At 40.7% G+C, this 13,926-nt stretch overlaps 1 protein-coding gene and 2 long non-coding RNA genes across 3 annotated transcripts; 1 reads left to right on the top strand and 2 right to left on the bottom strand.

The window, feature by feature from the left end:
- Positions 1 to 494: 494 nt before the first annotated feature.
- Positions 495 to 1,862, bottom strand: LOC308129708. Its single transcript, XR_013936610.1, has 4 exons — positions 1,824 to 1,862; positions 1,698 to 1,724; positions 1,232 to 1,254; positions 495 to 824 (listed from the first exon to the last, which is right to left on the bottom strand). It is a non-coding gene; the product is annotated as an uncharacterized lncRNA (long non-coding RNA).
- A 567-nt stretch (positions 1,863 to 2,429) lies between these two features.
- LOC308129028 lies at positions 2,430 to 3,952 on the top strand. Its single transcript, XR_013936591.1, has 3 exons — positions 2,430 to 2,818; positions 3,560 to 3,671; positions 3,757 to 3,952. It is a non-coding gene; the product is annotated as an uncharacterized lncRNA (long non-coding RNA).
- A 2,911-nt stretch (positions 3,953 to 6,863) lies between these two features.
- Positions 6,864 to 13,368, bottom strand: pa2g4a (proliferation-associated 2G4, a). The gene is made up of 13 exons (XM_080495946.1): positions 13,170 to 13,368; positions 12,001 to 12,129; positions 11,610 to 11,715; positions 10,716 to 10,785; positions 10,538 to 10,630; positions 10,014 to 10,077; positions 9,830 to 9,908; positions 9,250 to 9,328; positions 9,027 to 9,160; positions 8,834 to 8,928; positions 8,632 to 8,759; positions 8,486 to 8,539; positions 6,864 to 7,937 (listed from the first exon to the last, which is right to left on the bottom strand). The coding sequence occupies exons 1-13, from the start codon at positions 13,249 to 13,251 to the stop codon at positions 7,875 to 7,877; spliced, it is 1,176 nt and encodes a 391-aa protein (XP_080352072.1). The 5' UTR covers positions 13,252 to 13,368; the 3' UTR covers positions 6,864 to 7,874.
- Between the last annotated feature and the right edge of the window lie 558 nt (positions 13,369 to 13,926).

Here is a 13,926-nt window from a genome sequence, read left to right on the forward strand (position 1 = left end):
GTTTAGTATATTTTTTACATTATGGCTGGGAGGCACTGCTGCTGCTGGAGATAGACCATCTCTTTTATGAAATCACTGCAACTCAAGTGACAGCCTTTTTAAAAGTCCCCGTTCAAATGTTTAATTCATACATTTACCAGAACTTGATCGGCCCACTGTGGTCTCCACCAAAATATCCCCTTCCCTCTCCAAGGCTTATATACTTTGCATTTGAGTTTTAAACCCACCACTGTTGGCCTTCCTTTCAATAACTTTATGAATCACATCTACATTCCTTTTAAACTTCCTGATCTTTAGGTTTTCTATAAATTTCACTTGTACATCAAAATGGGCCTGAAACTGACTTTAAGCTGAAGCTTGATAAAAACCTTTATGTATAAAAAGAAAGCCTACACTGGACAGTCAGCATGTTTAGATTGAGGCACTTTTCCTGGTTTGGATGAGGTGTCCAAAAAAAAAAAAAAACATGCAATGAATAGTCTTTAACTTGTAGAAACGTTTACATGGTTTATTGTTCAGCATACCACATGACAATTGTAGGCAAACAAGAGGTTTTATGGTCCATGAACAACGCCGTGGTCACGTTGGCAACACTGTCCGTCCAGGTGTTCAGCCATCTCCTGACCAGACCTCCACAGCAGGCTTCCCCGAGAAGCGAAGTCATCAGAAATGAAGAATTGGGGTCTTTACATCAACGGTGAAAGGCCAACATGGTTCAGCTCAGCCGCACATGTCCATCATCAGGAGAGGCGCAGACAGGAACCACAGCGGTAGAGGAGGCTTACTTTGACCTCTGCCTCATCTTTCTCCTTTTACGCTTCAGCCTGTGGACAGAGAAATTCAGCAATAAGGAAATGGTGCAGGTGATGCTTAATCAGGTGCCATTTGAAAAATTAGCTGCAATCCCTGAGGTATGACTAAACCTTGGAGTTGATAAATTTACCAAAGCTGAATCAGCAGTATTAACTTGGATCCTTTAACCTTCCACTGAAGACAATGATTTAAAAAGCTACCTTCTGTAAATATGTCCTCCTGCTTCATTTGCAGTTTAATATTGTGACCCAAATCATAATTTATATGCAACAAATTCATCTTTTATGAAACAAGCCAAAAAAAACCTTTGAATTCGATTATTCCAAGTTACAGGCGCAAAATATAGAACTACATGTGGGTACCGACACGAATATTAAAGCTAATATTTCTATCTATGAACATGTGTGAAGAATATTACCTGCGCATACGCTTCTTCCTCCACTGAAAGATAAGAGAAACGTTATTTATACAGTAGGATCAGTACAGATGAATAGTGCAGGCTTGAATGCTCAAGCGGCATAGTTACAATTTCAACTAGTGTTACAGCAATTCATTGCAGAAACGGTCACAACACGTAATTTCACTGTAAACACGTTTCTATCACGTTGGGTCACTGCGACATGCAGCCAGGCGGGCCTGCTAGTAGCGTTAGCATTCACGTTGCTTTGCGTTACCAACCACAACATATATGCGACAAGGTGAAGCGAATAGATTGAAACAGTAATATCCCCCACATTCATTGTTATTAGAACCGCATGCATTGTTACTAGAAACCCCTGGAACAACCAATGAAGACCACAAATGGGAGGCGTCGCACAGGTTGTTAGCATTGACCAGAACAGGAAGACTCGCGACAAAATCGTTAAAATAGGTGCTCCTCTTACCTTGGCCCTCATCGTGTGGAGAGATTTCTATGAAAGAAAGACAAATATCTGATTAGTTACTGCGGATGGGTGTTGAAATTCAAAGATTGTGTTGGATTGTCTCCGTGGTGAACAGACTGCTCGTACCTCACAACAAGAAGAGCAACGAAAGAGGATGTGACGAAGGGTGGGGCCTGAATTTATAGAATAGATGACGTCACTGTGTTTGCGAGCATTCTGGGAAATGTAGTCCTAACGAACTGTGGCTCGAAGAGGTTTTCAGAATTCTGCTTTTACAGCGTGATATTTGTTTTATAGATTTTTTTTTGGCTTGATAAAACAACGTAGTTATACACAACGTATATATACAACGTAGTTATTTGATCTTGGTTTTTTTTTTCTTTTTCCCGTTAGGCTGAGTCAGTTGAAATTATCAGCCCAAGTTAATGTAACATGACTTATTTACCATTGTGGTGGGCGGCGTGGAAGAAATACTTGAGATCAACTCTTGGACTTGAGAAAGGTATGGAGCCAACAGCATTGTCCCATTGTATCTGGGCAACTTCCTGGATGTCCTGGGTGCAGCCACAGGCAACGGGGGGGGGGCTTGATGTGGTCAACCACGGCAGCAGTCCATCTGCAGTGACAGCAGTATTGACACTTTGTGAAGAGAAACCAGCAGCTGTCCTGGCACCAACTGCAGTATCCGGTGTATGGAAGTAAAACTGTGCCATCAGATTCTGAATTCGAATTTCTAACTCTGAATTTTTTTACCATCGAAATCAGACTTTGAATTTGAAAAGCTGTCTAAAACATCTAAAAATATTCAGTGTGTAAAAATTCAATGTGTCTAAAAATTCATCTGCAAAAAAAAATTCGGCTGCAAAAAAAATTCGGCTGCAAAAAAAAAATTCGGCTGTAAAAAAAAATTCGGCTGCAAAAAAAATTCGGCTGCAAAAAAAATTCGGCTGCAAAACAGCCAGAATATCTGTGCCATCAGGACGATGCAATTGATACCTGTCTCATTCACCCAACATCCAATCAAGGGAAGCTTTGTTGGTCACGTGACCAGTCCAACACTGGGCAGGAGCGCCCAGGATTTTCAATCAGCCATGGAGGCCAGCGGTAGTGACGGCGCTTCGGTGAGTATTTGCCATTTATGTCTGTAAATCACACATTGCAAATCACCAGAAGTTATGAAGCAACATATGTGGTGAACTTTTAATGATGTGTGAAAATGTTTTCAAAGAAATTAAATTTACTGTATGCAATGTTTTACATGCAGAAAATAGTTAAATTGTCTCCTGTTTGATTTTTTTTTTAATGTCCATTGAATACTCTAATCTGCGCAGTGCTTGTTATGGCAAAAGCATTTTTTAACAAACATAACGTGAGCTGCCCCCCCCCCCCACCCCCACCCCATCCAGCGAAAATCAGTGAAAATAGTCAAGTGGTTTGTGCTGCCTTGGTCCTGGTTTGTGCTGATTAAAAGTATCGTTTGTGCAGCTTTAATTTGTTAGATATAATAAAATGATTATGAACAAAAATGGTGTCAATCTGCATTGGTGGTGGGTTGTACTGCCTTTGTTTTTAAGATATTAAATAAATAATTTTAGGAAGTACAAAACCTGAACAAAAAATGATATCTTAAAGGCATATTGAATGAGCATATCTGAATTTATGTTTGCTGATGGAAATGTTTTATTTAGTTGTTAGGTCTTGATAATGTATGTATACACCACAGTTTAAGTGTCATCTTTTCTGCTAATCAAACTATGTCACTTCAATTAAAGTCCAGTAATATTCAGTTGTTTAAAACTATCTTTGAAGTTCTAGTTTCTAGATAAATGATCAGTTATTATCATGCTATTTTTTCAATGCAGGTTCTTCTTCAGCGGATCACATGGCCCCAAGACGACAGTGATGATGAGGACAATTGCTCAATTCAAGCAAAATGCCGCATGTGGAGCTATGTAGGACAGTTCATAGCCAATGGTAGGTTTAAGGCCTCCTCGTGCTACCAATGTCTGAGTGTGCGCAGAGTACACGTGATCATAATCTATTTTACTCTACTCTATAGCAGCTGCAAGTGAATTAAATGACCTGGTCAAGCTCTGGACTGGATGGGAGGTTCTGCCACAAAGTCTCACCATCCACATCATCAGTGGCAGACACCCCACGGCCTCCACCTGCTTTGAGACCTTGTGCATCCCAGGACATTATGCGGACTACAATTCTTTTAAAAACGACATCCTGGCATGCATTGCCACTTGCCATACGGGATTTGGTCTTGTGTGAGTTACTATATTGGGCCTGTATTTAGGTAAAGTGAAAAGTTCATGTTTCCAAGCCTAAATTACATGTTTGAGAGCTCTGGATGTCTGGATAAGTTTTTCATTTATACAATCCAAATTTAAGAAATGAGAATGGTTGAATTTCTTGTTTGTCCAAAGTAACTAGTGTTGATGTTTGTTAATTGTTAAAATAAATTTGACTGCATAGATCCCACTTCCAAGACTTGACTGAATTGTTGCATTTGTTGAACAGCAACCCACAGATTCTCTGAACATGCACTGTGAGATTCCTTGCCCTTCTTACTCTAGTTTGACGTATGCAATGTTCCAAGTATTCAACTTATAAAGTGGACACTGATTTTATTTCCATATTACACAATTGAAAGTCTTTGTTACATTGTTACAACACTCATTCTATATTTCTATATTTCTATATTTGTATATTTGTATATTTTTATTCCCTACTTTTTATATTCTATTCCATTGTATTTTATAAACCAGAATGCTGCAACAAAACAATTTCCCTTCAGGGATTAATAAAGTCATCTATCTATATATCTATCTATCTATCAAGCTACAACATACAAAACTCAGAGCTGATTCTCTGATTAATTCCTTCAGACATGAAGGAATTGCTCACAAAATTGAACAGCAGCAATGTAAATGTCACTGCCAAAGCACTGGGATGCAGCTCTTGGGTGAACTGCAGCTCTTAAAACTGCCATTTGTCCATCAGTCAGTGGGCATCCTGTGTGTGGAACAACGATGCTGGAGCGGTCATCATAAGGAAGTCCACTGTTTTCCCAGTCAATGTCAGGAATATCCAGGCCCTACAAATGGAGACAATTTTAATTGAAATATGTAATAAAGTAACATGAAACAAGCAGTATACAAAAATGTTTCATTCTGCATACTAATAACTCCATGCTTTGAAAACAATATTATCCAAAACATTACTGAAGACGTTACCGAAGAGCCACATGCCTCCGGAGCACGGGTTCCCTCCCCCTGCAATAGTGTTTCTAGCACCACCGCCAAGACCTGGTTATGTTTGTTAAAAAATGTTTTTGCCATAACAAGCACTGCGCAGATTAGAGTATTCAATGGACATTAAAAAAAAAAGTAAATGTAATTTCTTTGAAAACATTTTCACACATCATTAAAAGTTCACCACATATGTTGCTTCATAACTTCTGGTGATTTGCAATGTGTGATTTACAGACATAAATGGCAAATACTCACCGAAGCGCCGTCACTACCGCTGGCCTCCATGGCTGATTGAAAATCCTGGGCGCTCCTGCCCAGTGTTGGACTGGTCACGTGACCAACAAAGCTTCCCTTGATTGGATGTTGGGTGAATGAGACAGGTATCAATTGCATCGTCCTGATGGCACAGATATTCTGGCTGTTTTGCAGCCGAATTTTTTTTGCAGCCGAATTTTTTTTGCAGCCGAATTTTTTTTTACAGCCGAATTTTTTTTTTGCAGCCGAATTTTTTTTGCAGCCGAATTTTTTTTTGCAGATGAATTTTTAGACACATTGAATTTTTACACACTGAATATTTTTAGATGTTTTAGACAGCTTTTCAAATTCAAAGTCTGATTTCGATGGTAAAAAAATTCAGAGTTAGAAATTCGAATTCAGAATCTGATGGCACAGTTTTACTTCCATACCGGTGCCCTGCCATGCTTTCACATAACCAGGCATGTCTTCACTTATGTGTGTGTGTCTGCATGTGTGCGTGTGTTCATTTGCTTTTTATTCATCCAATTTATCTTTGCACTGTTTTTAATTTTTGTCAAGCACTTTGTGTTACTTCATTGTATAAAAATGTGCTATATAGATAAAGATTGATTTGATTTGATTTGATCCCTCCCGGCCTCCAGGGGGTGATGATGCTGTTGCGCACTGGATCCATAAAGCTGGTCTTCTCCCGGTAGCGTCGGTCTGGCTGCACTCCCCCTCCTCACCACCAGAGGGTCTCGAAGCTGTGAGACGTCATCCTCAGCACAGCTTCTCCCAATCGCCTGTGAGCAATCTGCAGTTCTGCTGCCAGCCACTACGGGGCCGAGTTGCTGCAGACCGTCTTCTTTTGTTTAAGAAAGTTACACACTTGGATTGTTCTTTTTATTATAGAAATTATTTGCTCTCTTTGAAGTTTTGCACCAGCTGCCATGTCTCGCCTCCCTTTCTTCCGTCACCACGCATCTGACATCCGCGAGGCGGGGGATGTAGAATAATTGCTTAACAGCAAATCTTCTTTGCCCCCTGAACGTCAGAGGCTTTTAATTTTACAATAACTACTGGAATTTCATGGCAGAACCAGACTTTACTCAACACCCTCCTCACAACAAACAAATCAAACCAAACAAGATTAAACAATTAACATGAACTAAGTAACAAAAGCACAACACAGCAGAACCACACACTCACCACAAAAACCCCCAATAACCTCCGGAACACGACAAACGGAACTCCCATCATGCACTGCCAGCTCCGTGGTCGCTACAGTGTTACAAAGAGTGGGGTAGTTATTTTGATTGGAAGTTACAATATCTGTGCACAAAATGGGTTAGTTGGCTAGACACTCCATAGCAAAACAGTCTCTAGTTTGCATGTTGTGTGTGCATGGCTCCAAAAACTAGCATTTGAGGCTTAATGTGTTCTCACCGTCATATGGTGGCAGCTCACTAAGCCAGTTGAAAACTCTTGCTTGCAACAGTAATAGTGCAAAAAAAAAAAGTATTTTCATCCAATGTCACAAACGCATTGTTTCACTGAATAAACCTTACAGGGGTTCAACAAGTCTGTCACTTTAAATGTAAGCAAATACATATCATTAATGTACTGGTGCTGCTGACAACTACCAGGAATGACACAAGAAAGACGGAAGCATATGAAAATGTGTTTATTTCATCAGACGTAAAGTTTCATTGCTCACCGACCGAGCTACAAAGTAGGATCCCCCCCCCCTAGACAAATTTGATGCAACACTACCCCAAAATTGAAAATAAAACCAAAACCCCAAATTACTTTAATAGCTCAACTTCTCTGGAGACAACCAGCAGAACATTATTCTCCAAAAGCCCATTTGGCTTCAATTCAAATTAACAAGACTTGTAATGGAGTAAAGCAAGTTAGAAAAGTGTTGGGTTTTTTTGTCTATTTGAAATTTGATCATGTATAGATTTGCATCAATCCACTTGAAAAGGAATGGCAGTAGCTGTAGCATTTTGTTCCCTCCAGTCAAGCAAACACCAAGTCTTTGATTTTCTTTTAACAGAGGCCTTCTTCAGCTCGGGTTATTGCTTTAAAAATCAGGTCACCACTACAGAAGTCTTTTCAAAAACTCTCACTACCTAAAAGTAAAGCAAAAACCACTGGTGGCTTTATTAGCTTTAAAATAAAATAATAAAAAAATGTTCCGAATACTAACAAATGCCCTAACAAGTGAGATATGCAAGTTTAACCTTTTACTGCATGTTTCAGGTGAGATTAAAATGGGAACAGTAAGTTTACAGCTGTAACAACAATGCTGTAATGGCGTTATGTATGAAAACTATCCTGTAAACAATCCGATTTATCTTTAATTGACTTTGTTGCCTGATGAAAGGTCGCGCACACGACTCAACCAAAAGGAGAGTCTGTTACTGCACATACACAAGGTCTTGAAGAGACAAAGATGATGCAAGTTTCTTAAGTCGATAATCCTCCTGCTTTTCCACTGACGCAGTAAAAGGCTAAGCTTCTGTGAAGGATAAAACTATGATTCCAATGTTCTTATAAAATCTGTTCAGTTTGTTAGATAGGCTCTATAGTTTCCAGGAGACTTGTTGAGTTTTTTTTGTTTTGTTGGGGTTTTTTTGCTTTTCTTTGGGGTTTTGCAAGTGTGGAAAGGCAGTTTTTATTGTGCAGCTTCTGTGTCCTCAGTAGGCTGTCCAGTTGCATTTTCTGCTGTCTTTGAAGCCTGAATGGAGGAAGAACAAGACAATGAATAAGGATGACATAAAAATGCATGTCCCTGCAGCTAGATATGACAAATCAACTAAAAGTCACATTACCTACAGTTGAACAGAGAACAATAAGATGTACCTATACTTATATACAAAAAAAATGTGTTTAAAATGTTAGTTTTACATTCAAGAGTATCAAAGTTAAGATATACAAAAAGAAATGTACCATCAAATAAAAAAAAAAAACCCAAACAAACAAAAAAACCTCAACCTACAGATGTGAAATAAAATAGATTATCAGCAATGTTTGGAAGCACCATGTGGAGATGCAGTGTTCAGTAGATCATACAACTCCAGAATGATCAAATGTCACAACATTGAAAATACACCGGCTTCACGGTGATGAAGCCGTTCAAAAAGGCAAAATATTGGTGTTGCCAAAATCTATGTATTTTACAATCAAGACGGCTTCTGTGTCGACGTCACTTAGAAAGTACCTCACCCGTCTAAAAAATAATTGACATTCCTTGTGTGGATTAATTCATTCATCATTACGAGTTACCTTCTTTTTCTTCTTCTTCTGTGTTTTACGACTTGCAGAGCTCTGTAATAAAGTCTGAGGAAGAGAGAAAAATGGTTTGATATGAAGTGATTATATACGGTGGACACTTTTTATGTGGGGGGGAAAAAATGAATGCGACAACTCACCTTCAGCTCTGGATCCTGAACTTCATGCTCTGATTTGTAGAGCTCTGGATCAAAGGGTCCGTTGGTGATTCTGTGGGGCCCGTTGGCCATCAGCAACACTGTGAACTTAAACTGGGCGACAAACTCCCCTGAGGAAGAAACCGCAGAAAAGGTTACATTCCACGCAAAGGCACCCATGCTGAACAGGCGGGTCGACACTCACCCTCTTTCTCATGCAGCACGCTGAAGGGCTGTACCAATTCATGTTTAGCACACTCCACCACACCGAGACGAGCTTTGGCCTCGTCCTCCAAAGCCCTGAAAGAAAAAGGAACAGCGGTAACAAAAGATTAAAGTAATATTCATATGAACGCGACGCAGTCGGCGGTTTTGAAAGCAGAGTGCGGTTGTCCTACCGTAAAGTAAAGGGCATGGCGTCAAAGCGGCGTTCCACCTCGCTGAAAAACGTGCGGGAAGTTTTTATCTTCAAGCCATACTGCTTGCTGGGGTCCCTCTTGTATATGGTGGTCCTCAGACCTGCATCTTTGGCCTGGAAAAAAAAAAAAGGACATGGACCATAGATTCATATATAGTCAGCTGGAAAAAAACAAAACAAAGACCACAATTTGAGACACTGACCTTTCCTTCTCCGGTACTGATCAAGACATCCACAGCATAGACTTCATGAACCTCAAATTCTGCCTTCTCATGGTCCTTCCTGGAAAACAAAGAGTCCGCAGCAAGTTAAAATGTGACCTCACAGTCCGTATACGTCCAAAGAAATTACTCGGCACCTTGAAAATCAATCAACTAATGCCCTGTAAATATATATATCAGTAGAACCGATACTCAAAATCTAAATACCTTGATAAACACTAACCGGTCGATTACTGTCTTCACCAAAACACTAAAACAAACTCAATAAAAACTAAACAAGCAAAGACATTACAAGTTAATTTCAGGCTGATGCTCATTTGAAATTTTTAACTATTTGACACTGATATACATAGTGGCAAGATTTTCTCCATGACATCTCCTAATATTGTGGTGGGGTTAGGTGGGCAACGGAGTTCCACTGCTGAGCTGTTTTCAGCATCATGAACCAGTTTACCCTCATGTGGAAAGATTTAAACATTGAACTTAAGTCTATGGCAGGACACCATAAGGAAATGTGTTTTATATGTCTTTACTTAATGTGCAGAAAAATCAAAAAGTGCACCTTTGCTGGTCTGTTGGGTTCTGGATGATGGTCTTCTCACCATCTATGATGTGTTGCTTCAGCTGATGAGACAGCATACCTTTAAAAGACAGTCACAGGCAGGATTAGAAAAGTTGGACAGGAAATTGGAACCACTTGAGATTTTAACCAAAATTTGTTGACTGGAACAAAGCTCAAGACTCACCCTCTATAGGCGAGCATTTGAATGACTGCGCGATCTTGCTCCACGCCTCTGTTACTTGAGTGTTCTGAGAGACAGAAACCATGCTTTGTTTTCACATATACACTTTTTTTTTTTAAACAACCACTGAACAATATATAAAGAGCAACACTATCCATTACAGCTGACTATGGGTTAAGGCGGAGTACTCCCTGGACAGGTTACCAGTCATAAACACACACCTATGGGTAGTTCAGTCACCAATTGACAAATATAGGTTTGGGCTTTCAGAGAAAACCACAATACCCAGAGCTGAATATCATGTGAAATGCTGATTTAACCCCAACTGTCAAAACTCAGTGACCAATGTGACTGTAGGTATTAACACTATATATTACCCTAAAAAGCCCCCATTGCATTCTGTTTGTAAGGTGTAGGAGGAAAACTTGCAACAATTCTTAAGACCACACCATCCTACCCCAAGCTTTTAATGACTTCACCATCTTGGCTGCCCTGTAAATCACATGTGATGCAGTGGTTGGATGTACCTGGTTGCCAGGTTTCACAAGACGAAGAGCCGCTTCGGCACACAGATGAGCTGCTTTGACCACATCAGCTTTCCGTCCTGTGACGGGGTTCTCCTGCAGAAACAAAACAATGCAAGACTTCAGTGCCAACATGAGAGGACACAAAACCGGAGCCGAAGTGAAATTAAATGACATTCACCTTACTGGCTCCCACTACAAAGCTGTGAGCAACATTGGCAATGAAGCCGTCAACATGAACCCCGAGATCGCTGCACAAAAACAGGAGAGAAGAATATGAAATAAATCATTAAATAATGTCTCAAATTAATTTTAAGTTCAACTGCGTGCCAGCTGTCAAGATTACAAGTGCCAAGATAGGATCAAATCAACGGAGAAGGACAAAATGTCAATCTCTGCCACTTTGAAAAAGGGGCTCAATGAAAATTACCGACAAGAAAAGGACGGTCAAAAAGAGAACAAATAAAATGGCAAATGCCAATAAATAGGGGATGTATCCCAAGGTGAATTTCTTTTTGGCAGCACATCAGCTGTAATTCAGTGAAGGACTTATTTTGAATTCAAGACATTAGGCACAGCAGACCATATTAAACTGGAGAGACATGCTCAGGGAGAAGGAAAGTTACTACACTAAAGAGTGAAATCACATAGCCACAAGCTCTAGCAAACATCCCACAATCCACACACACAGCAGACGTCACAAAAGACAAAGACAACAGTGGCAAGACAACAACTAAGATCAATCCTTCACCTTTTTTCAACTCCGCATTACAAAAATATGAAATATGGGATTTAGCAGTAAGACGGTCACATAGCTAAAATCCAACATATCAATTAAAAAAACCAACATTAAAAATCACACCTTGTTTTAAACAAAAAAACTTACTTGTCGTTTGCCACACACGACAGACAAATAGACAAGACTTTAATGATGAAGCAGACACTAATCAGCAAAGACAACGCCCTCGAATACGGCACAGAAAGAAGACAAGACAATAAGACACCACACTGGGAAAGCCAGGACACATGGAGGAAGGATGACGGCAGAACATTTATCATGGCGCATGATGCCTACATTTTGACCAGATCCCCATCTTTAAGTGTGTAGTCAGGGTCACTCTTCAAGGGAGAGAAGTGGCAAACACAGTTATTGACTGAGATGCTGGTAGGAAAGGCAATGCCTGGAGGAGGGAGAAGAGAACCACCAAGTCTTCATTTGGAAATCAGCCACAAATTTAGCAAAGAAAACAAAACAAAAACAACCATACACAAGTGAAGGACATGTCACTTGGCCCATTTAATAAGCTTGGGCTGCAACACTATGCCACCATATTTGCTGCTTTGACACCCCTGTTAATGGGGGACCGACCAAACAGTTTGCACAATTGTTTACAATCTTCTTGGAGGGTCCACTTCAGGTCACTTTACAACTCAACCTGCACAATTTGTTCTGAACTTTTACTCACCTTTTTTCATTTCCTTTTCTCTTTTGAAGACCTTGCCCGTTTCGGCCATGATGAAAGCGTCACCTTTTGTACAGAGGCTGAGCACAGACACACTGGGCTTGGCTGCTTCCACAACCAGTCGGAGAGCCTCTGGGTGACAAAAATGGCATGTGACTGTGTGGCAGGTGAGATATTAAGCAATAATAATAATAATGTAACAGGGTTCCAAATACAGATTTCAAACAAGAAATGTCATTATATAATACTGCCACAAAAACAAAAGAGATCATTTCACAGTTTAAAAAACAACAACTAACTGAACCAAACTGGAGCGGTTAAGCCTCAGATTCAAAAAATATTGTGGTTGTTTCAACAAACTCTGCTAGGGCGGTTAGGTCCAGTGTCATAAAGATTATACAACATGACCGTCAAGAGATTCAGTCTTACTAAATCCAATCCCAACAGGTGATGTGTCTCAGTAGCAGCTCTGAACGATATCTTACATGGGTATAAGGCGTTCATTACAACACCTGACTTTAAATGATTAATGCGCCAATGTGGCAATTTAAACCCGCGCTCTCGACAGTCTGGCAAGCGGTACTAAATCAAGGTTTTAGTCGTCATCCTGTACTTCACTGACTGTATTTAGGAGCCTTGTTGAACTGTTTGCTCGACTCCTCATAATAACGCCATTATAGCATGACCCTGTCTATTTGTAATAATCCCTTGATGACACGTAGCCCAGAAATAACATTACATGAGCTGATATTACGCACATGCTACAACGCTTCAGATGCCGAAAGTTAAGAATAAATCTACATGTTGGGAATGAGTGTGTCTTGACAGGAGTAGCTGCCTCCTTATCTTTAACCAGTTTAACCGTTAGTAACGGACTCCGGGCAGCAGCCGGAGCTAACCTCTGTTAGCATCCCGCCTTCATTAAACACAGTTCCCACTGCAGTTAACATGGCGTTCAAGCAAACGAGATCATTAATTAGTGTCGAGTGGCTTGGTTGCGCAGTTAAATCAGGAACAGCTGCGCCTGCTCGTTAGGACAGCATGTGTGCGGCTCGGCTATCAAGCCACATGGCTGCTGCAGCAGGAGAGTCAATGCTGGCTGGCTGGCTACTTGCACGCGACAGGCCGAGGAGAGCGCTTCGTCCCGCTCGCTCCCCGCGGCATCAACTTACGGTTTGCGATGTCACCACCCATCTTGTACTTGGTGACCACCAGGTCCTCGGCTATGGTCTGCTCTTGTTCATCGTCAGACATCTTGTCAATGAAGTTTTGCTCGCTCCCCTTCCCCAGACGACGAATGCTCTCGGTGGGTTGACTCAGCTCAGCTCGGCTCGGCACTTTGCACGCCTCGTCTGCTAATGCTGGTCGCTGCAACGCAATGGCCCTCCCTGATGACGTAATGACGCAGTGTACGTCACGAAGACTACAGCCCGCCAAAAAAGCACGACCTGCACGGATCTGGTGTCTACGGAGCCCCCGAAGGGTCATGGAGAAAAAAAAAGAAGAGGAAAAAATAAAAAAAACTATCTCGAGATCTCGCAATAGTTTTTGCATAAAGTTATTGCAAGATCCCGAGAAAGTTTTGCGAGATCCCGAAAAAGTTTTTTGTTTTCTCCTCTACTTTTTTTTTTTCCATGTCCCTTCGGGGGCTCCATAGAGGCTCCGCAGGTCCCAACATGAAGTTTGAGATAAAAATAGAGGAAGGTAACGTTTATTCAGTGCACAAAGGACAATAAAGCTTTACACTCGTTTTTAAATGGTGGCTGAAATATTTCAAAGGGATTTGAATACATTTCATGGAAAAATATCCACCAAGATAGATAATTAATTCCACATGACAGGCATCCAAAGAAAAATATCGGAGAGGGCCCCATACTGTGTAAGTGGTTCCCAGGTTGGCTGTAAAGCCGTTTGCCTACTAGTCCATCT

This window comes from Blennius ocellaris (assembly GCF_963422515.1).
Source record: "Blennius ocellaris genome assembly, chromosome: 4".
Classification (NCBI taxonomy): Eukaryota; Metazoa; Chordata; class Actinopteri; order Blenniiformes; family Blenniidae; genus Blennius; species Blennius ocellaris.